The sequence below is a fragment of the Propithecus coquereli genome, unplaced genomic scaffold (assembly GCF_000956105.1).
Source record: "Propithecus coquereli isolate 6110/MARCELLA unplaced genomic scaffold, Pcoq_1.0 Scaffold31, whole genome shotgun sequence".
Taxonomy (NCBI): Eukaryota; Metazoa; Chordata; class Mammalia; order Primates; family Indriidae; genus Propithecus; species Propithecus coquereli.
This window is the reverse complement of record NW_012148730.1, coordinates 1343783-1366988: the sequence shown is the minus strand read 5'-3', so window position 1 is coordinate 1366988 and position 23206 is coordinate 1343783. Positions and strand designations below refer to the sequence as shown.

General features: G+C 43.5%; 2 protein-coding genes across 3 annotated transcripts in view; one reads left to right on the top strand and one right to left on the bottom strand.

Moving 5' to 3' along the window:
* SRPX2 (sushi-repeat containing protein, X-linked 2) overlaps positions 1-4447 on the top strand; it is a 20978-nt gene extending 16531 nt beyond the window's left edge. The window contains exons 7-10 of the mRNA XM_012650040.1: positions 524-703; positions 1040-1173; positions 3060-3181; positions 4267-4447. Coding sequence (XP_012505494.1) covers positions 524-703; positions 1040-1173; positions 3060-3181; positions 4267-4447 — 617 coding nt within the window. The remainder of the gene's footprint in view (positions 1-523; positions 704-1039; positions 1174-3059; positions 3182-4266) is intronic.
* Positions 4448-8991: 4544 nt separating this feature from the next.
* Positions 8992-23206, bottom strand: part of SYTL4 (synaptotagmin-like 4) — a 25532-nt gene continuing 11317 nt past the window's right edge. The window contains exons 7-16 of one of the 2 annotated variants that reach the window (XM_012650044.1): positions 23003-23093; positions 22787-22890; positions 20878-20979; positions 19564-19742; positions 19169-19271; positions 18490-18651; positions 14587-14695; positions 12158-12257; positions 11205-11413; positions 8992-9295 (exon numbers count right to left, since the gene is read on the bottom strand). In XM_012650044.1, coding sequence (XP_012505498.1) covers positions 9147-9295; positions 11205-11413; positions 12158-12257; positions 14587-14695; positions 18490-18651; positions 19169-19271; positions 19564-19742; positions 20878-20979; positions 22787-22890; positions 23003-23093 — 1308 coding nt within the window. In that variant the 3' untranslated portion in view covers positions 8992-9146. The remainder of the gene's footprint in view (positions 9296-11204; positions 11414-12157; positions 12258-14586; positions 14696-18489; positions 18652-19168; positions 19272-19563; positions 19743-20877; positions 20980-22786; positions 22891-23002; positions 23094-23206) is intronic. The other variant, XM_012650045.1, reaches the window with a different exon arrangement.

Genomic DNA, 23206 nt, shown 5'->3' with positions numbered 1-23206 from the left:
TCACTTGAGCCCAGGAGTTTGAGGTTGCTGTGAGCTAGGATGACGCCATGGCACTCACTCTAGCCAGGGCAACAGAGTGAAACTCTGTCTCAAAAAAAAAAAAAAAAAAAAAAAAAGAATATATCATAATTTGTGTAACCCTTCTCCCACTGATGGACACTTAAGACTCTTACGACTTATTTCTGCTATTAAAAGTAATTCTGAAAGGTGGTCATCTTTATACAGGGTGTCCATAAAGTCTGGGAACATAGATGACAATTTTTTCTTTTACAGATTGATAGTCTTTTGATGACAATATGTATATTCACCTGTGTTCCCAGACTTTACAAAATTTTGGCTGCATTTCAGATTTAATTCCTTAAGAAAAATTCCAGCTCCATTCCCAGCCATTGGAAATATAGAAAAGCCATTTGTTCTGATCGTCCTAAGTCTCCGGGTCTGGAGAGCCCAGCGTGGGCACCCTCTTAGCCTTTCTTTCCTATGAGAGACAGCATAACCCCTAACTTTAGCTCCTCCCTGCCAGTGAGACGCTGCCCAACTCTGAAACCACCGCAGCATGGCTACCTCTCCTGCACTTCAGCGGGGAACAACTATGGTGCTGTCTGTGAATACCACTGCGATGGAGGTTATGAGCGCCAGGGGACCCCCTCCCGGGTCTGCCAATCCAGCCGCCAGTGGTCAGGATCACCACCTATCTGTGCTCGTGAGTGAAACCAGGGAATGGGGAGAGTGGACATGTTGATCAGGGGTACTCTGGAGGATCTCCTCCCCATGACACAGGGTCCAATATATTATGTGATGTGAGAATGAGGGGTTCTGGAGATGTGTCTATTTTAAGGGTCAACATTCTCCCATAGAATACCCCTACTCCAAAAAGAAGAGTTTAAAATCTCCAAGTGTTCTTTCAGGATTTCCCCCAAGGGAAGGGAGAAAGTACAAGAAAGAGTTAACCTGAAAGACTGGAACTCCTCAAAATGTTAAGTTATCCAAGCTGGGATGAAGGAGAAGGCCATACTCTGGCCATCTGCTTCTGCCCTAGCTATGAAGATTAATGTCAATGTCAACTCGGCTGCTGGCCTTCTGGATCAGTTCTATGAGAAACGGCGGCTCCTCATCATCTCAGCTCCTGATCCCTCCAACCGATATTATAAAATGCAGATCTCTATGCTACAGGTGAGCCCCACCCCCAGCGAGGGTTTAGCTCCTTTACATTACCGCCGTACCTTTTCCAAAGCAAAGAGTTGCTCTCTGCAGCACAAACCCTACTTCCTCAAACTTTTTGTGGATAGCATTTGATCAATTTTACCATAGACATATTTAGCACATTTTAAAAACTGCTTTGTCTTTACTGAAAAGGCAGCGAAGCCACTGGAATGGTGGCTGTGACTTGCAGGGGACTGGGTGAAAGATGGGAAAGGAGTGTGGCAGAGCACTCTGTAGAGATTTGCAAGCCAGTTATGATCAAATGTAAAAGTTGGGAATTGACCATGTTTATGTTCTCAAGGAATAATAGCACTAACAAACATTTATGCGGTAAGTGCTATGTAGGTACTAGGTACTGATCTATGGGCTTCACACATATCCAATTCTCACAACAACCCTTATGAGGTGGGTACTATCATTATCCCCATTGAATAGGTGAGGAAATTGAGGCACAGAGAGGTTAAGTGATTTGCCCAAGGTCACTAGCTAGTAAGTGGCAGAACTGGGATTGAACCCAGGAAGTCTGGCTCCAGGATCTGTGCTCTTAACCACTACCAGTAGCAGAAGAGAAGGAAAAGTGTTGTGATACCTCAAAGTACAATCAGAGAGTTGCATGACGATTTTTAACATACTAGGAGCTACCAAGCCAAAGCCACTGGTGGGGGAGGGACAGGTAAATAGGACAGAATAGACATGACCATGGGGGCTTATAAAAAGAACAGGCTGTGTTGCTGAAGAGAATTCAGGGTGTGCTGACAAGACTGAGAAAAGCAGCTCTAGGGAGCTGCAAGGGGTCAGATCCTCATGTAAGAGAAAAAGCTACTTAAGGGGTTTCTAAAGGTTCAATCTTAGAAGTTGCCAAGTCAATACTGAGAGGCCCTTGATGGAAGCAGTTTTACCAAAAGCATGAACCCTGGGGGGTCTAGACCAAAAAAGGACCTCATTCCTCCAGGGATCTAAAAAAGGCAGACAAAGGCAACAGCTCCGTTTGAATAGGAAGCAAGAAAAGGAACCTGCCAGTGAGGACAGTGACTCTGAGGGGTGCAGACTAGACAGGGAGCCCAGAGATGAAATGGGGTGGGGCACCAGGGAGTATTCAGTGTCTCTTTAAACCTTGCCCTGGTCACTGGCTAATAGGTGATCCTGCAGAACAAGGCAGGATAGACCACCAAGGTGGGGTTACAGGGTGTGCTGCCCAGCGCGAGGAAGGCCATGAAGGGTAATGAAAAAAGCACTGGGCACTATTTTGGAGAAATCCTGGAGACCAAGAGAAGACCCTGGTGTTATAGCCTAGTGATAAAGAGCACACACGTGGGCAAACGGCATCAGCCCTCAGTTTGAATCTCAGCTCAGCATCTTATTGTCATCCAAATTTGGGCAAGTTACTTTCTCCTCTATGGAATAAGAACGACACCACCTAGCTTGTTAGGTGTATTGTGAAGACTAAATTAGAGTATTTCTACAAAGCATTAGGTACGAGTAGTCAATAAACAATAGCCATTATTATCCTATCACATTAGCTATCCGTTAAGAACCTATGCAGTTTAAAACCTATGCAAAGGTAAGCAATGATTATGTTCCTGCAATTTAGTCATCATGTATCTCTTTTCTACCCTATATCATGTAACTGGTTTCATGCACTTCAGTAGAATACAGGAAACATCGTTGGGGCAAGTACGTCAGGAGTGACAGAGGGAAAAGGTTGTTGCAGACCCGACAGTGTAATCATGTGATCACTTAGGGGAGAAGCCCCTTCTTTCCCACACTGCCTCATGTGATCCCAGGAGGAATCAGCCAAGTAGCCTTAGGTTTGAGTACAGAGGCCTGATCCATAAAACGTTCTCTCCCCCTCCCAGCAATCCACCTGTGGACTGGATCTGCGACACGTGACCATCATTGAGCTGGTGGGGCAGCCACCTCAGGAGGTGGGGCGCATCCGGGAGCAACAGCTGTCAGCGGACATCATCGAGGAACTCAGGTCCAGGCTGGGAAGCTGCAGGGCAGGGTTGAGCAGAAACCCTAGGCAGGCCACTGGCACCGGGGTTGGGGATTGTGGGAGAACCAGTAGACACTACTCTCTTGGGGCACTTCTTGTGTTTGAACTCTTATGGACACATTAGGTAAGATCAGAGAGTGATTCTTGACTCTGGCAGGACATCAGAATCAAATAAGGGCTTGAAATACAGATGACCAGGCCCCACCCTAAACCACCTCAGGAATGTGCTTTTATAAAGGCACTTAGGTGACTCTGAAGCATGGCCGAGGCTGAGACAGTTAGACTCAAACTTGACGCAGAGGATCCTCTGATCCTGTTGCCTTCTGGCCTCATCTCTTTACCTTCAGTCTCCAAAGAAGCGAAAAGGCATCTTTAGGCACTGAAATCTGAATCATATCTATCAGATCCTGGGGGAAGAGAAGGCTATAGGGGACAGACAGGTGGTAGGAATTGACTTTTCTCATTGTCCGTTATCAACCTTCCAATGCCTCCAGGTATATGCAGGGCTAATAAAGCCCTCACTGCTCCCTGTTCTAGAAACAATACCTGCCTCTAGGGCTCAGACTCAGTGGGGACAGAAAGATTCAGTCCCAGTTAGAGGGGAGACTAGGAAATGCTCAGAGGAAGGAGACTTGAAGACTTGCAGCTACAGGTAGAAGAGTTAACCAGGTGGTATTTATCAACCTCAGGCTGTATGATGTGCACACACAGCATAGTGTCTGTGACGGGCGCCCCCTGGAGTTATTCAGCCTACATAGCAATATGTGACTGCCCCGCCTAAAGGGGTCTACAATGGAAGCACAGCTTGGTAATAACAAAGCTGCCCCAGCTGGGGTGAGGACAGCTTAGCACACTTAGACACATAGGGGCACCAAGACTAGGGTCTGAGCACAGAAAAGCAAAGAGACTTGAGATAGGTAGTGGGGGGGGGGCGGGGATGGGGACCAGGGATAGGGTGGGAAAGGAATTAGTCCATCAGTGGAGCCGGGAAAGGTCAGGGGGTAGTAAAGCCCAACGGGGCAGATGCCCACACAAGGTCTCACACCTCCCTGGGCTGCTCTCTCTAGGCAATTTCAGCGCCTCACTCGCTCCTACTTCAACATGGTGTTGGTTGACAAGCAGGGTATTGACCGAGAACGCTACATGCAACCTGTCACCCCCGAGGAAATCTTCACATTCATTGATGACTACCTACTGAGCGACCAGGAGTTGACCCAGCGCCGGGAGCAAAGGGACGTATGCGAGTGAACTTGAGCCAGGGAATTGGTTGAGGCCAAGAAAAAAGCTCCTCTAGTTAGCTGAAGCTGGGGCATAATATTAATAAAAGGAGGAAATGGTTTCCCACAGTTTTAGGGACAGGACTCTGAGGTGGGTGAGGTTTGCCAATCCAGAGATGTTTCCAGGCACCTTTTTAGGGCTGTGTAATTGTTTTGCTAAGCAAGTCTCTGCTTCAGGTAGCACTGCGAGAGCATAAGAAGCTAGGTAGGGACTGAGGACAGGCCCTGGGCAGTGGGTTGGGCGTAGAAGGCCTTCCTTTCCTAACCTGGGCCTTTGCCCAGCTCTCCAAAGTCTCAGATAAGTAAATCCTAAATTCATTCACTAACCGGCTGTTTTAACTGGTTCCTCTACCCTGAGAAGACAGCAGAGGGCAGCACCATCACAACAACCAGGACACTTTAAGCAAGCGTAGCTGGATTTTCCTTACAAGTTAACTAGACCATGGGGTAGGAGGGTGGGAGGGCTACAGAACATTCTTGAACCTGTTTGTCATTTCCCCTTCTTGGGCAATTGGGCTTCAAATGTTATCTGAACCATTGCCTCACCTAAGAGTCAGGCAAACGCTGCAATGGGAGGGAGCCTGGGAAGACATACCCAGTCAGAGCAGAGCACTCTCTCCTGGCCCCGCCAGCTGGCTCATGGGCAAGGACACCTTCTTCCTGAGGCCTCCAGTTCCCATAGCAAAAGGCAAACAATGCTGCCCCTTCCTCAGAGGAGACCCCAGCCTGTTATCTAGGAGACTTCAAAACCACCGCCACAGGTCATGGGGGCAAGAGCTACAGCAGCACAAAGTCAAGCCTTAAGAACCCGGCCTGAAAATAAATTGGAGGTCTGGCTATCATGAAGTGGAGCCACACACATTTGCCTGCTCTGACTTCGGTCCCACTCAATGGTGTGCCATGGTTTAAAAGAAAAGTGTTCTCCACCTTGCCTTCTTGTATGTACTCACGGAACCCAGAGTCATAGCGAGGACTCAGCAGCCTTCTTCCTTCAGCTTTACCCAGGGGGTGATCAGTGGAAAACTAGAGGGGAGAAGGCAGCAGGCTGGGTGGGGAGGCTCAAGCACTCACTACGTGCCAGGTGCCATTTGAAATGCTCTATCGATTGACTCTGAAGTCTTCCCAAGAACCCTGTAAGATAGGTACCAGCCCCATTTTACAGGTGAGGGGATTGACGCTCAGCGAGGCTAGGCAGTTTGCCCAAGATTGGGCAGCTAATTAATGCAGTAAGAATTTAAACACCAGCAGCCTGGTTCCAGTGGCAATCTTTTTAGACATTATGCCATCCTGCCCCTACTTCTTTTTCTACTTTCCATTTAAAGACAGCTGAAAGCTCTAAGCTAGGAGAAAGATTCCATGTTTTATAATCCTACTCAGACACAAGACTCAGAGTGGACCCAGGAGGAAAGAGGGAAATGAAAGGCTCTCAACCCAAGAAAATTCACTCTTTAAAGCACAGTGATGGAACATAAATCATGAGCCCAGAGCATACGAGGATAGCAGTGAGTCAGACAGAAGCTGTTTCCACTGGGGTTTTAGTGGAATTCTCATTTTTAAAATGCAAAATTAAAAGTTAGGCAGTTGCTGGATAGAATGGGACATGGAGGAAATGATCAAACTTGGAGCAAAGAGGTCTCTTATCCCTCCTCCCTCCAGGGAAATACAGGAGCTATGAGAGGCAGGAGGCAAGTTATGGGCAGAAGGCAAAATACAATAAGTTCAAGTGGGAAATCTCTGGACAGACCAGGTCCGTGGTTGAAAAAGTCAAAGACTCCATGCCAGGCAAGGTGAATGCCCTTCTCTGTCTTTATCACTGAGACTTCAAGTGGCAAGCCAGGACATGCTAGCAGGTCCAAGAACCAAACACAGGAGGCCCACTATCCCCTGAACAGAGTTCCCACCAGGGCCTGACTCTTACATATAAATGCTCCTGCAGCTTAAAATAACTGAGGATCTTTTGTTTCATTTTGAGTAGTCAAGGCAAGTCAGTCTTGCTTTCTTTAAGTAAGGTTTTACTGTAACCTCCTTTGTAGTCCTTTGTAGGTGATGACTCAAGAAATCCCAACTCCTAAAGTAGGGGAAAGAGACAGCGGCAGAATCAGGCCCACAGCCAGACCCAAAGGGACTAGCCAGACCTCAACCCCGTATGTATCTCTGTTTCTCTGCCCCTCTCTGCTCCCACTTTTACCCCCTCCCCCACCCCTTCCTCTCCCCATCCTACTTTCTCTCTCTCTCTCACACACAAGCTATACAGTCACTAAGCTGGCTAGGTAATACCCAAAGCATTCTGATGTTCTTCTTTGTAAATTAAACTTATTTCTTTAGGACTCAACTAAGAGATGAGTCACCCCTTCCTTTGACTCTGTGCCCATAACACACACATCATTCTCACAGGAGGTGGCATGGTGCAGTAGAGTCACACTTTGGTTGAAATCCCAACCCTGTCACATGACAGTGTGCTTGAGTTTTCTCATCTGTAAAAAGGGAAGATTTCCTACTTCATAAGGTGGTTGGAGAAATTAAGGAAATAATATATAAAGCCTTGTACATTCAATATATGTCAAAAGGGCATTCAGTATAGATTAATGCCCTTTTGAACAAGAGGTCAAGAATCACTCGGGCTCTACCTAGAAACCCACAGTCTTATTTCTGAGATGGGTTATTTGGCATCTGTGTTATCTCTCTCTCAAAACTAAATAATGGTAGTAGGAGTGAAGGGAAAAGTCCCCACTTCCCAGAGAAACTGAAGGTTCTAGAAAGAAGTGCTTATGGCAGGGAATGTCTTCCCTCACTTCAGGCGTGAACATCTCTCTCCTTCCTCCAGCGCGACGGTGGGAAGGGGTGTCTACAAAGCTAAAGGAGGAGTTCCCTTGGTACTCGAGAGAGAGAAAAGTGGCACCGCTTTTAAGATGGGTTCTCAGTTCTCTCCTTAGATACCAAACACAAAGGACAAAGGATCAGAGGTCAGCAAAGGTTTCAGGCAGCGATGTGGGGAAAGGCAAATTTTCTTCAAATCAGCACAAGATGGTTAAGGAAGAGCATTTATCACTTTGGTTCCCACCCTTCATGCCATGGGAAAAGCAGCAGTAAGTCAGGACATTAGAGACAAAAGCATCTATAGAACTAACAAATGCAAACATTTAACAAGTGAGAAAGCTTTATTGAAGCACACATACATGTCAGGGGGTGGGAAACAAAAGAGCAAGTTACAGCCCAGGATCCCAAGTTATACCTCCCATTATAGTATCAATCCACCCCAAATTAATCTTTCAAAAACATTCCTCCATTCAAGCTCACACATACGATAGAAACCACCCTAGCTGCCCTCAATCCAGTGGCCTTACAGGAAATCAGCTAGCAGCCGATTCTATGGAAAGGGATTTCTTCTCTGGTATAGACTCCTCCCACACACAACACTGTGTAGATACACTTATAAGAACAAAAACGTCGATTTGGATCAGTGAGTACCAGAAAATGAAACTCAGCTCACAAGGCCCTTCTTTGAAAAGCCTCAAAACACCACACCCACACATGGAGGTCATGTTTAGGAAACGAATACCAAAAATAGGAATTGAAACCATGTCATGTGGGAAGTCGGGATTACTGGGAGATTCTCTGTCTACATTCTTTTGGAGCCCTAACAATCCCCAGGCTGGAGAAACACTGGGCCAGTTTAGACAAGACTTGGCTCTTCCAGCTGACACAGTGGTATACAGACCATATTCTGTGTGGTAACACACCTGAGACACAAACACTAAGAAAGATGTGCTACATGGGAGTGAGATGTCTCATCTTTCATTAGAGAAATAAGGCACTCTCTCTCCAACATCTGCTGTATCAGTTTAAAATACAGAGAATTCAGCATGGGCTGTGAGACCATTTACCCTCAGTCACTCAGGTCCTCTGGGAGCAGCTAAAAGCTCTTGCTGGGCATGTTCATGACTTAGTCAGAAGGCCATTTTGTAATTAAAGTGCTTTTCGAAAGTGGCTCTGTTAAAAGAGTCCCGCAAAAGTCTAGTAAAGGTGTCCAGAACTGGAAAAAGCTGGGGAATTTTTCTTAGCATTTCCAAGAAAAGCATTAGACCCAAACAAGGTGGAAACTACTTAAAAACAAGAAAAGTTAAAAGCCAAGTTCCAGAAATTTATCAAGGTAGAAAATGAGTTAAAAGCATACATTGGAGAGGAAGGACAGGAACCACTCACCTCTCTCCCATATCCCTCTGTCTTTAGTGACCCAACCCTGCTTCCCAGAGCCTTGGCTTAGATCAGGCACACCTTGAATCGCAGGCTGGTACTAATGCTAAAGGCAGCCAGGGCTGCCTGGGGAAGTAGGAACAAGGAGAGCAAAACAGAAGAGAAAAAGTTGTTTCAAAAGACTTCTTTAAGTTAATCAAACCTCTTAAAGGCATAAGAAAGAATATACTCTGAAAATATACTAGATTATGCACAAATAAAAACATTTTGAAGAGACCCTTATTCTTGAGCCTGCTTTAAAAAGGGGGGAACAAGTCTGCATCACTCTAGTTGGCATAATGAGATTTGCAGAAATACACATTTGTACACACACATACATGACACACGCACTTTAAATTATAAATCTTTGCTCTTGGTTTCTTCACTTCCTCTGACTTGCCCTGGCCAGGGCTGGACCTGCAGAGGAGTACAGGGACTCATAACCCCAGCTTCTGCTTGGCCATCGAGGAACGGAGCTGCAGAGTCCCTTCCGCCCAAGACCCTGGGTACTGTCGCATCTTCTGCCACAGGCTCATTTCTTCCCCAGTTGAGTCCATCCAGTCCACCACTTCCCCATTACTGATCCCTGAGGAGAAACACCAGAGGAAGCTGAACAGGGGCCCCACTCCTCAGCCCACCGGGCAAGATGGGTTATACAGCAAGGACAGCCACCCCGTAAATGACAGTGTGCTATGAAGAGTAGCCGATGGGGACCGCAGTCTGGGAAGTGCTCCCTGTTCATCCTGAACAGATATTTCTGTGCTCCTGAGACCCTATCAAGAGACTTCAGGTTGATGAAATGGGACTCCAAATGGCACAGTCACTAGAGACTTCTTATCCTGAGTCTGTTACGGAGCTCTTAGTGTCTGACACCTCATGCCAGAGCTATTACCCTTCTGTCATTGCCAACTGGACTTAAAATTTTCTTATAAAAGCTGAACACCTTTTTCTCTAGCTGCAGACTCCAGGCCCAAAGTTAGGAATGTATGTGGCCTCATTCCTATTCTCCTGTACATTCATTCATTTATTCAACATTTAGTGAGTGCCTACTGTGTGCCAGGTACTCTTCTAGGGTCTGGAGATACAGTGGTAAACGAAGCAGAGACAGCCCCAGCCCCCAGGCAGCTTACATTTGAATAGGGAAGACAAAAAACACAGAAGCAAATAAATAAGAGTATTCAGATAGTGAGATCAATGTTACGAAGTAAATAGTGTGATTTGTAGTGCCTGGATCAGGACCTACTGCGCAGGTGGTCTGAGGGACTCTGCGAAGGAGACATTTGAGCTGAGACCTGAAGGATGGGAAGGAGCCAGACTTTCCAGACACAGGGAATAATAATTGCGAAGGTTCTGAAGTGGAAATGAGCTTGGTATATTTGGAGAGCAGAAAGTCATCGTGGTTGGAGCATAGTGAGCAAGCAGAAGAGTGATATGAGATGGATCGGAAAGGAACAGAAGGCTCAGCTCCTACAGGGGCCTGTAGGCATGGTAAGAACTTCAGATTGTTTTCTTAGTACAATGAGAAGCCACTGAAGGGTCTTAACAGGAGACTGACATGAACTGGCTTACATGTGTAAAAACATCACTCAGATGCTTTGTGTTAAATGCTTTGTGGGGGTTGTTAATATGCAAGTAGTCTTTAAGGCCATAGGAATGCAGAGACTGTGGGGAGAGCAAAGAAGAGGATGTAACATGAAGCCCTGAGAAACACCAACCTTTAGGGTTTGGGTATAGAACGAGGAACCCACAAAGAAAACTGAGAAGGGGTGAGCAGTGAGTTAAAATGGAATCAGAATGTGCATCAACAGGACCTCAGTGTCCCAAGAAAAGGGGAGTGATCCACCATGTTAAATACTGCTAAAAATTCCAGTGAGATGAGAACAACACTTTGGCAGGAGCGATTGCTCAGCAGAGGAGTGGGACAGAAGCCAGATCACAGTGGATTGAAAACTAAAGGAAAGGTGAGGAAGTGGAGACCATTCTTTTTAAGAAATTAGAGGGAGCACATGTGGTCAAGAGAAGGTTTATTTTTATTTAATAAGATTGGACATACTAGAGTGTATCTGTATTCCCCTCCAGTAGGTAGGGAGAATGAAACTGAGAGATGGATATTAAGAAGTGAGATCTCTGAGAAGGGGAGGAGGTGGTCCAGAACACTTGGAGACAGCTTGGCTTTTGTTAGCACGGATGGAAGATAAAAAGTACAGGTACAGATATGGGTAGGTTTGTAGGTTTTCTTAGTGGGAAGATGATGGAGTTCCTGGCAACCAGGGTCACATTTATCTATACACACAACAGTGCATGAGCTCGGCCTTTCCCTAGGCCTGGCACATAGTAGGTACTCAAGAAATATTTGCTGAATGTTAACTGAAAGGAAAGAAGACAACTGTCATCACAGAGGAGCTTTGTGTGCAGAGGTCGGGAGGGGGTTGGTATCGGGAATGAAAGAGACAAGAGGCCTTTCAGACAAGTGAGGATGGGGGAGAGGCTCTCACCAGTGCCAACACCCAGCCTGACCCCTCCCAGGAAGTCATTGCTGGCCAGGGGCTCCCGGTCCCACACAGTCAGTTCCAGGCACATGTGCTGTAGATCTTCCAGCCTCACACCATTGTAGACAAATGTATGGTTGTAGTGGGGATTCAGGGTCTTCTTCATCACAGGAGTTTTACGCTTACTGGCCTTGTTCCTCATGGGAAGGAGGTATCTGGCAGAGGGCGGGGAGTAATCAACAGCCTACTCAAAGCCGGCAATGTCTGTCTAAATTCCCCCTGCCCCTGCCACAGGCCTAGCCCAGGAAGGGGAGTCAACACCCAAATCCTAGTGCACACACCCCGCCTTTGAATCTGCTGAAGCAGAGCTCCTACTACCTCCACTAGATCATTCACCTGATTTAATTCCTTTAACCTGGAGAGAAAATGAATATAATATTATTAGTGAGACTGTTGTTTGTGCTCCACCAAAAATGGGTTTTAAATATTTCGTTCCATTTCTACTAGGCAAGGTTCTCTTTAAATAAAACCAATAGTAATATCTATAGGCTTAACCAATCATGATTTGTTAGAAAAGTTAGTGGGTAATCTATCATTTAGGGAAAGCTAGCCTTGCTTAAAAATTGTAGGGAACAAAACCCTGAGTTCCCAAATCTAGACAATCAGCAGACACAGATTTTTACCCGTAATTAATAGCATGAGTCAGAAAAAAAGTCAGAACCTATCTGTGTACCACCCTCCTCTTTGGATATCAACACTACAGACCAGTCCAAACTGAGCTCAGACCAGTGCAGAGGCGGTGGTGGAGGTTTTGCCATTACCTAATTTCAGGAATAAAGTTGATTGCTGGGGTTGCTAAGACACACAGGACAATAAGCACAGAGAAAGGTTAAATCGGGTTCTTCTCTTAGCTCTCTTGTCCTGAAACTGGTTAGTTTGGTGCTGGTCCAGGGACTCACCCCTTGACAAAGCTGTCTGAAGTCCCTCCTGATTTGGCAGCCGTCAGGTTCTTGGCTTCTTTGATCCACACCTGGAGCTCTCCCCCTTCCCCACCTTTACCTGTAAGGAATGTCAGCCATAGCAAGTGAGCCCCTACCCCTCCAGATTTACCTTGAGCTTTATCTACAGAGCATCTCCTTTCCTTGCTCCTAAAGGCAGCGAACTCCATAACCATGCCTGACTTGTATCCTCAGTACCTAGCACAGTGCCCAACAGTAAGCAACAGGCACTCAATTAATAACAACCACGACAGCAATAAATGCTTACTGAAAACTGGCTGTGTGCCAGGGACTGTGTTAAGCATTTAATTCTCAACACAACCCTACAAGATATATACTATTATTGACCTCATTTTGCAAATGCGAAAATTGAGAGTTGAAGACATAAAGTTGCCTGATATTTGTTGAATGATTAAAAAAGAGGGAACTCCTTCACTTGAGTTTTTTTTTTGTTTTGACCAATAAAGCACAAAGTTTTATCATAGTTGTGGGGTAAATTAATATTCAGAAGTTTGAAATTTATGCATATTGTAAAACGGTGACAAACTGTAGTCTTAAACATATAAACCAAAGATGAGTTCTTGATTCCATCCCCAACTCACAGGACTCAGTAGGCATCATCAATTTCAACCCCCACCTCCCATCTTCTATATATCTCTTTCTCCACTAGTCCCTTCTCCTTAGTCTAATGCTAATCTCAACTCTTTTTTAAAAAAAATCCTTTTAAAAAAAAACCTCCCTTAAACTTTATCTCTTCTTCAAACTATTCTCCATGGCTCTCCTTTCTTTCACCATCAATTACTCTGAAAAAAAAAAAAGGCTATACTCACCACCTCTACTTCTTTGCCTAATTCACTCAGCCTAGTTGCTAGTAAAATCTGGTTTCTGCTTCCACTAATCCACTGAAAATGCAATCCAATGCCAATTAGCCATGTCTTCTCAGTCCTCAACCATCCTGACCCCCCTGTAGTGTTTCAACACTGCTGACAACCCCTGCCCCTTCTTCTTGAAGCTCCCTCCTAACATGTCTCTCTCCTGATAACCTTCTACTTCACTGGCATTTCTTTCTCTCGTCATTCTTTAAAATGTTGCTCCCCGTGGTTTGATCCTCGCCTCTCTTCTCTAATCATTCTACATATCCTCCTTGGGGAGTTCATTGATTCCCCAAATCCTCTAGCTTAGACCTAGCTGAACGTCTATTTTTGAAAGAACTTCGGCTTCCTATTGCTAAAGGGTCAAGTTAAACTCCTTACCGTTGTGTTCCAGGCCACTTTCAGTCAGGCTCCAGCCTCATCTCCAATTCCAGCCCCACTCCCACATATAGCAAACCATAACGCCAGCCCCACTCACATAAGGGGTTCACTCTCCCATGCTCACATACAACCCCACATTTACCATGCCATTTTAAAACCTTTTCTCATGCTGTCCCCTCTTCTGGAAACACTCTTCTCTCCCCATCCTCCTTCTTTTCTTCCTGGTGAAGTCTTTTTTTTTTTTTTTTTTTGAGACAGAGTCTCACTCTTTTGCCCGGGCTAGAGTGCCGTGGCGTCATCCTAGCTCACAGCAACCTCAAACTCCTGGGCTCAAGCGATCCTCCTGCCTCAGCCTCCCGAGTAGCTGGGACTACAGGCATGCGCCACCATGCCCGGCTAATTTTTTCTATATATTTTTAGTTGTCCGATTAATTTCTTTCTATTTTTAGTAGAGACGGGGTCTCGCTCTTGCTCAGGCTGGTCTCGAACTCCTGAGCTCAAACAATCCGCCTGCCTCGGCCTCCCAGAGTGCTAGGATTACAGGCGTGAGCCACCGCGCCCAGCCCCCTGGTGAAGTCTTAAGGTCCAGTTCCAATGTTACCTCCTCTTTAAAGGTCTTACCTCTTCCAAATGTCACCAGACAGAATTCACCACTCCTAAATGTGTCCTTTTAACACGTGACTGTCTTTTTTGCAAAAATTTAAGTTCCTCAAGGGAGAGCAAATATCATGTCTTACTCATTTATATATCCACAGTCACTAACACAGTGCCTGGCGTGTTGAATTACTCTTCCTCAGCCTTCATCTTCCTGTCTCTTATACTTTACCACCCTTTCCAACTCTCCTTCTTAGCCCCAAAGTTTCTGTTCTCTTCTGCCCTGTTAGTAGCTTGCCACAGCTGGACCAAGACCAAGTCAATTTAATAGCTTTAAAAAAAAAAGGAATGCCAATCCTTAGGCATTCCTTCTGGTTGAAAAATGCAGGAAAGGCTTCCTTAGTAAAGGAATATTCCCTGGAAGATTCAGGAAGCATTCCAATTTGGTCTCTCCAACAGTACTAGTCAGTAGCTAGCACCAGCCACACACGTATGTTGTACAGAAGACTAAGAGCTAAATCCAGGGCCCCAAAGAAAACTCACTCTTTTTCCGGTCACCTCCAACAGGGAGTTTGGAGGCTGGGATGTATTTCAATGAAACCACCAACTCGCCTTTGTGTGATGGCAAGCCAGTCAGGGACTCAGCACTGACCTGAAACACAGGGAAACCCAACAGGTCAAGCTGGGCTTCTCAGGAATTGTTGGGACATTTCTCTGAGGAGATTCTAAAATTACCCCCAAGAACAGGATCCTTCTCCTTATGAATACAATCCAGGGTCCCTAGGCCATGGGAGCCACAGGTTTCCAAGGCAGTCTCTTCAGAAGGAAATACAGGAGAATCAACAAAAAGTCTCCTGTAACACCCATTATTATGCCACTTTGGGGTACAGTTACTAGATCCCAAATACTCTCAAAGGTCTTCCAGCAAGGTTGCCACACAAACTCACAAAGGACTGACACCATGATGAAGAATCGTGCTACCAGCATTGTTAGTAATAGCCATAAAGCGGAAACAACCTAAATGTCAATCGATATATGAAGGGTTAAATGAGTAATTTTAATGCCCTCATATGACATATGGCATGCAGTCATCAAGAAGAATGCAGTGAATCTGTACATGCTGACATGGACAGATATCCAAGATATATTGTTAAGTCAACAAAGCAAGATGCAGAAAAAAAATGTCCCACTTATATTAAAATATATTCATATTTGTACATGTGAATATATATGTATGTAAATAACAATTATTATCATTATCACGTATATAGCATTTACTATGTGCCAGGCACTATTATAAGTACTTTAAGTATATCATTTTGTTTAATCCTCAAGATAGTCCCTATGAGATAGGTACTATTATCCCCATTTTACGGGTTATGGAACAGAGGAACAGAGAGGTTAAGTAATTTGCCCAAGGTCACACAGTAATTGACACAGCCAGAATTCAAATTCAGACGGACTCACTCCAGAGTCCATGCTTTTAACCACTATACTATACTATGTAGAAAAACCCAGGATACAAACTTAACACTCGTTTTCTCTAGGGCGGGGAGCAGGATGGGGAAAGGAAAGAGGGCTTTCCCCTTTTATTCTATATTAATATCTATAGTATATTTTTTATGAGAATGGCAAATATCATTTGTATGGTTTTTTAAAATAAAAAGTATTTTTTAAAAGAGGGCTTCCAAAGATTTGAGGGCTAGGTGGAGGGGAGCTCTGTTATACGGATTTGAATATACTACAATTTTTAATTTTATATTTACTTTGGTTATTTTTGACTAATGTCTGCCTGTACCACTAGAATCTAAGTGCCAGGAAGATAGGAATCAAGCCTATTTTTGTTCATCCTAGTATGCCCAATACTTAGCAAAGTACCTGACACATAGTAGGTGCTCTACAAGTATTCACTGAATGAATGTAAGAGTGAACGAATGAATGTCTGGGATGAACAGCAAGTGGCCTATCATCGTTGGCTTTGGCTGGCAGAATTGCTTCACTCTATTGGCTCTCTGTGTGTGACTCTGTTCTTTATGCTTTGGTATCCAGAGCATGAGCTGGTGCAGACTAGAGGTACCCTTTCACCTGCCTGTGTTCCCTGGGGTTTCTCTAACCTAGGTCCTCACTACTGACTACCGATGCTAGGAAAGCATGATCCCCATAGGTTTGGATCAATGTGCCATATACCCAGAACACACAAAGTTTAGTACATGGCAGAGAGAAAAAAGAATTAGGAGGTGGATGCAGGCAAGAGAAAACTGAATGAGAGCAAATGCATTGCTAGGGCAAAAAGAACAAATCAAAAACAATGGATATAGAAGGTTCTAAGTTAAAATACATCTATAGGAATGGTCTTTCTTATTGCTTATAAAATGCCTATACAATTTATTAATTTCTAGACTGTGAACTTCAGTGGACTCTTAAAAATTGGAGTTTAGCATTAGCTAGAAAGTGGCATAATTGTTTTGGGAGCACATTTTCATTCTGGCTCAAAATATATGCAAAGGTCAAATACTTCCATTTCAGTGCAGTTTCTTCTTTTTGTGTAAAACCGTTTAATTAGCAGTAGTTCATGATGGTTTACAGTGACACTTCTAATATATCAACTGTAGGCCCCTGAGAGAATGACTTGAGTGCCAAGTGTTTAAGAAATTCTAAGTTTCTAATAACATGTTATACTTTGGTAATAATTGCTTCCCTATCTCTTTTTATTGATATATACTATTTGTACATATTTATGGGGGGTGTATGTAATATTTTGATACATGCATAGAATGTGTAATGCTCAAGTCAGAGTATTTAGGATATCCACCTGAACATTTATCATAGCTTTGTATTGGGAACATTTCCAATCTTCTCTTCTAGCTATTTTGAAATATATAATATATTATTAACTAGAGTCGCCCTACTGTGTCTATCAAATGAATTCCTGCTTATATTAGTATTTAAAGGGACAAATTTAATGCTGTCACTATTTTTTTGGAGAGTAATAGCTATCAAAACATTGGATGTATATTTCTTTTGACTCAGCAATTCCACCACCAGGAATTTCTCTGACAGCTACATTCACAAGAGAAAGCCAAGATATAATGCAAGACAGTTTTAGAAGAAAAAAAAGTAAACAATTTAAATGCCCATTAGTGGGGGAATGGTAAATAAATTATAATATAGGCACATGATGGAATAGTATGCAGCAATTAATATGAGATAGATCTATAAGTGATAACATAACAGTATGTCCATGATACATTGTTAAATGAAAAAAATCAAGATATGTACAATGAGGTTCATGTGAGCCCATTTGTATAAAAAGGAAAAATATATAAATCCATAGATGTATATCTGTGCTGCTTAATATAAAATTTCCAGAAGCATATCCAAGCATTGTTAACAGTGGTTATTTGTAAGAAACGGAACCTACTTTTCTTTTTATACATTTTATGTTGTTTTAATTTTGAACCATGTTCATATAAATCCTCTTATGCTTTTCTTAACATGGTAAAAAGTTCAAATGTTAAAAAAAGGGCATATAGAGAATACTAAATCTCCCTTCCCCCTCAGTTTCTCTTCCTAGAGGCAGCCACCATTACTAGCTTCTTGTCTATCTTCCCATAGATATTCTATGTGCCGTGTATTGTTTTAAACATTTAAAATGCTAGTGTAAAAAATTTAACAAGAACTTTGCCATGTCATTGTATAGTTCTGATAATCAAGAAGTTGCTAAGTCTTCCATTTTAGCAAAATTTCATCTCAACCAGAATGACAGCAACCTACTAAATGTCCATATGTGCCAGCCACTGACTGGTACTTTGTATGCAACCCTGCAAAAGAGAAAAATTATTGTTATCTCCATTTTATAGATGAAGAAACTAAGGCTCACAGAAGTTAGGTGACTCACCTAGCTGGCAAGTGACAGAACCAGGATTCTAACCCAGGTCTGCACTCAGATCCCAGGCACATTTTGCCACACATTGCTACACTCTAGCCTGAGGTGCCATCTCCAAAGTGAAATCTTCCCTGGCTTGTGTAAGCAAAAGTACAGCAATTGGAGCTCCATGAATTGCTTTAGTTCCCACTTCTTTAGTGAGAAGGTTAGCTTGGAAAAGGAGTGCAGATTAGGATACACACAGAAGGTTAGCTCGGAGAAGAGGTGAAAATTAGAATGTCAGGATACACCCAGATTCTGGAAAGTTAGGAGGCAAAGCTTGGCACACATACACAAAACTTTCTGAAGCAAAACCGTGGCTTCACACTTTGCCTGGTTTACACAGAACTCACACTTGACATACAAGCGAAATTGCTGTCAAGCTCAGAAACCCCAGCAGAGTGCACTAGAACTCTACAGAAGACTCATTCAAAGACACTACCAGCAGAGACCAGCAGAGGCTGCTGCAGACAATTCTACCTTCCATGGAAGCTGCGGAAGGAGCTGTTAAAGCAGACTACCTTTCCATGTAAAGGGAGGCAATGATCCAGTTTCTTATCGAGCTTCCAGGAATCCATCTGGACCTCTGCCTCTCCAAGGAAAGTGTTTCTGCCAAAACGACCATGATGCCAAACTGAGAACTGCAAGGTCCTCTGGGCCAGGAGAGACTCTGGGATCTCATACTGTGAAGGGAAGGTAGAAGCCCAAAATGATTAGTTAGTGGTAATTCCTCAGAAAAGATTATTCTGAAACCTGAGTAACCATAACCAAAGTCCATAGTTCTGAATATCAAGTTACTTTAGTTCCTAAGCATTCCAAGTTTCCTCAACTTACCTCATTTTACAAAAACCTACCACATTCCATAGGAGGGCCTAGAAAAGTAATTAATTTTTCCTTGAGTGGATGAGAGAGCACTGGAACCCCAAACAGAACTGCCAAGGAGACTTCTTATCTCAAATGGCTTTTTAAAATGAGATTTGTGGCCACGTGAATCTCCAAATTCACAACAATCCAGGAAAGCCGCATCACCTTTGTCCTCTTGTCTCGGAGGTCAGGATGTGAACAGATGGCCAGAGTGAATCCTCAGACACAGACACGGGCCACTGAAACCCACGTCACACGGCCATGTTGCAAAGGAATAGCTACAGTTTAGGGCACAAGACAGAACAAGTTCTCTTACCCCTGGGGTCTAATACTTACCCTGAGGACCTCATCATACAGTGGATTGATGGTGTCTCGCTTGATGCTGGTTTTTCTTTTTCCTTGGCGGGATTTGTCAGGCAGAAGGTAAGTCTTCACATATCTAGAAACCAAAGAGAGTACTGAGTAGTTTGCTGTCCTTTCTCAAGCCCATTCACCACTTCCCTGCTCTCCATATAAACATGCCATGGAGAAATGCAATGTTAAAAATGTTCCATCAAGCCCTTTCAGACACATGCCATTCTTGCTTTTCTGCAATCCTGGTCCCTTTTCTACATCACCTCTCCCTCCCCCCGCCTCCCAGAAGGTGATGAGTTCTTATCAAGAGTGCCTAGACAGATGCCAGGGTCTGCTCTCTGGTCTCGGAGCATCAGTCGGGTTCCAGAAGTACTCACGGGTTAGAGCGCTTCTTGGCTTCATCAGCATAGGCCAGCTGGTGGCACTCCTTCACGTGGATGACCAGAGTCTGTGTTTGCTGCTCATACTTCAGGGAAAAGGCAATCTTGCCAGTCACAAAGATGTTCCCGAAATCACCAGCTTCACTATAGATGCTCATCATGCTGCCGATCGTACTCTGGAGATAAAGCACCCACAAACATCTGGGGAAGGTACACACCCCCACCCACATTGCTCACATCTTTCCTCATGATAAAGCCATAATCACTGAGCAAAACAAAAGCTTCAGAAGCCCCTGCAATGAACCAGTACGGCCAACAGTCCTTGACCCAGAGGATAAGACAGAGCTACCAGCATACTGACAATTGTTCAGGTCAATAAATTAGCACATGGCTTACCTAGGCTCTTAGCTTCTCTTCTTCCCTTCTTTGTATACATTTTAGTGTTAATTTTCACCTGCCCCAGGAGGTAGGCAAGGAGTGGACAGGTAAGGTACAGGTAAGTCCATTTTTCATATTTGTTATATGTGCTAAAACACTGGCTAGAAGGGATTAGTTACTAATTAAAACAAGGTACCTTAATTGTCTGTGGATTTCTTTTACCCACCTTATCTCTATCAAGACCTACAGAGAAAAGAGATTGGGCCAGAATTGGAAGTGGATGGGTAGGGAGGAAATACCACCAGAAGTGAAAAGGCACCTTTCTGTCTGGTAGTAATCAGCTGTGCAAGCCGATATTATCTTCCTGTGCATGAGTGTGAACAAACCTTAGCCACCCTTGTTCCTGACCGTGTTTCCCCTAAATATCAGTCTTCATACTTATGACAGAAGTAGGCCCTGATTCTTAAATGTCACTTTAACTTCATGATTCTGACTAGTATCATTGATCCTTAACCATACCCTGGTGCCAGTTAATCCTGCCAGAGTCCCTCTCATGACACTCATTCTCCTTTAATGTGAGAATTTGGAGTAGGCTATGATGAAAAAAAATCTGATCTTGCTCAATTCATAGCCTGGGTACCTCCTAAGGGAAGGAATTATGGTTACTGTTCACAAAGCTGTGATGAAGAATGTCCCTAGCCCTAATTCCCTAATGTAATAATCTTGAGGGCAGAGGCTCAGGAAGTCATGTAAATGGCCACTAAGCACCTACGGCCTAAATTGAGGATAAAAACAAACAAATGCATCCCACTTACCTGGAAAGAATAACTAGGATGATTTCCCCAGATCAGGTACTGAATCTGCTCTAGAGAGGCACTTCTTTCCTTCCTGGTATCCCAATGCGTTTATAATCTCAAAACTAATAGAACTTACCATGGAAGAGCCACTTTGCATGCTGCTTCTAGCTAGCTTCTGGCGATGCAACTTCACCAAGTGGTCAATGTCTTCTTCTTCTTCCTCCTCCTCTTCCTCTTCCTAGAGCAATAAATACAGATTCAGAGTTAATAAAAATAAGAAAATATTCAAAGACTAATAGCTTTCCTTTAGTGGAAACCATAATCATTGTAAAGCTCTGAGGTGTTATGTGTATATGTACACACATATCCTTATTTTCACGCGTCTCCCCATTTCAGGCTTCCCAGCTCTAGTCCAGCCATCTTCCTCATATCTCAAATAATAAGAATATTTAATATTTCTCACAGGAGCTATTAGGTTATTAAGTATGAAATGTCCGATTTCCTTAAGTACTAAGTTTGACAGTTGATATATCTGATATTTCACTTCGACACTTCTTGTTTATTGTGAAGGTACATCCTCACTCTTTCAAACACACATTTTGGCTTGTGATTATCTTTCGAATTTTTTTAGAGCAATATTTGTGAAACCATGGATAAGTCAAAAATTCGTGTTATTTTCAAATATGAGTTCCATCGTGGAACCAATGCAGCTCAGACAGCTCAAAATATCAATGAAGTGTTTGGGAAGGATGTGGCTAATGAACGCACAGTACATCGATGGTTTGAAAGGTTCCGTTCTATTGATTTTAATCTTGAAAATAAGCTATGTGGGCGACCTAAGACCAAGGTGAATAATGATGAACTAAAAGCTGTAGTGGAAGTGAATCCATCTCGACTGATGCATGAATTAGCAGCAAGGTTTGGTGTTACTATTCCAACAACACTGGACCATTTGAAACAAACCAGCCAGGTAAAGAAGCTGGATAGATGGGTGACCACATACACTGAATGAGCGTCGGAAGAAATACAGTCTCAAAGGTTGTCTTTCTTTGCTGTCACGACATAAAGGCAAACCATTTCTACAGCATATTGCTATGTGTGATGAAAAATGGATTCTTTTTGAGAATTTCAAGCATTTGGCACAATGGTTGGATAAAGATGAAGTGCGGAAACACAGTACAAAAGCAAATATTCATTAAAAAAAGCTAATGGTGTGTGTTTGGTGGTCCAGAGCTGGTATTATCCACTACAGCTTCATGAAAGCTGGTCAATCAATTACAGCAGATGTCTGCTGCAACCAATTGGATGAAATGATGAGGCTGCTTGTGACTAAGCAGCTGAGATTGGTCAATAGAGACAGGCCAATCCTCTTGCAAGGCAACACTCAATCATGTCACACAAACAACGCTGCTCAAACTACAGAAGCTGGACTTGGAAACTCTGTGTGATCAGAGAGTTTCACCAGACCTTGCACCAACTGACTACCACTTCTTCCAGGCTTTAGACCCCTTCTTGCAAGGAAAAATATTCCATTCTCAAAAAGCTGTGGAAAACGCCTTTGGCAATTTCATCGCCACTCACCCCTCAGGCTTCTTCGCTGCTGCCATAAACAAGCTACTGTTAAGATGGCAAAACTGTGTCAACAGTTTAAGTGCATACTTTGATTAATTGTACTGCTTCTTGTTTGTGATATAATAATCTGCACTTTTGATTTGAAATTGAACATTTCATATTTAATGACTTAATACAACTCTTTCCCATTTGACTGCCCTAACGCAGCTATCTCCTTATATTTTAATCAACAGAAGTATTTATTTGAGACCCCAACCATATATCCAGCAATCTATTAGAAAATAAGAGACAGAAAAGACAGTCCTTTCCTTTAAGCGAATCAGGAAGATTTACTTTAGAAATTTGGGGAATCAAGATTCATGCTGCCTTTTCCTGAAGAATTAAACAGGTTGATTGAGAGTATCAGGTACTAAAGCCAATTCTAGATAAATAAAATTTAATACAGTCACCAAGTGAAATACAAGGGCACTTACCATATCCACACTGAGGCCTGGGACAGATTTGCTTCTGTCTCCCAGGGAGCCACTTTCATGCCCCACATCCTCTGGGCGAAGATCTATCACAGATTTAGTGTATTCTGAGTGGAAGACCAAAAACTCAAGTCAAAAGAGACCTATTCTTCATACCAAGAGCCCATCAAGTGTACTCAGAACTTCAGTCCCAAAAATCCATGAAGGGAAAACAGCTACCTGAAGGCCTCAGGATTTTTCTGGTGTTCTTCTTGAATATCATTTCACCCTCATCGACAGATACCACATTTTGACCCCCAGGCTGAGTTTCCTAGGAAGGAATAGGGCAAGGAAATGGAAAAAGGACAGATGGGTAGGTGGAAGGAGTGAGTAAGGAAGGATAGCCTTAAGAAGAATAAGGCTCAGATTTTCACCAAACTATGA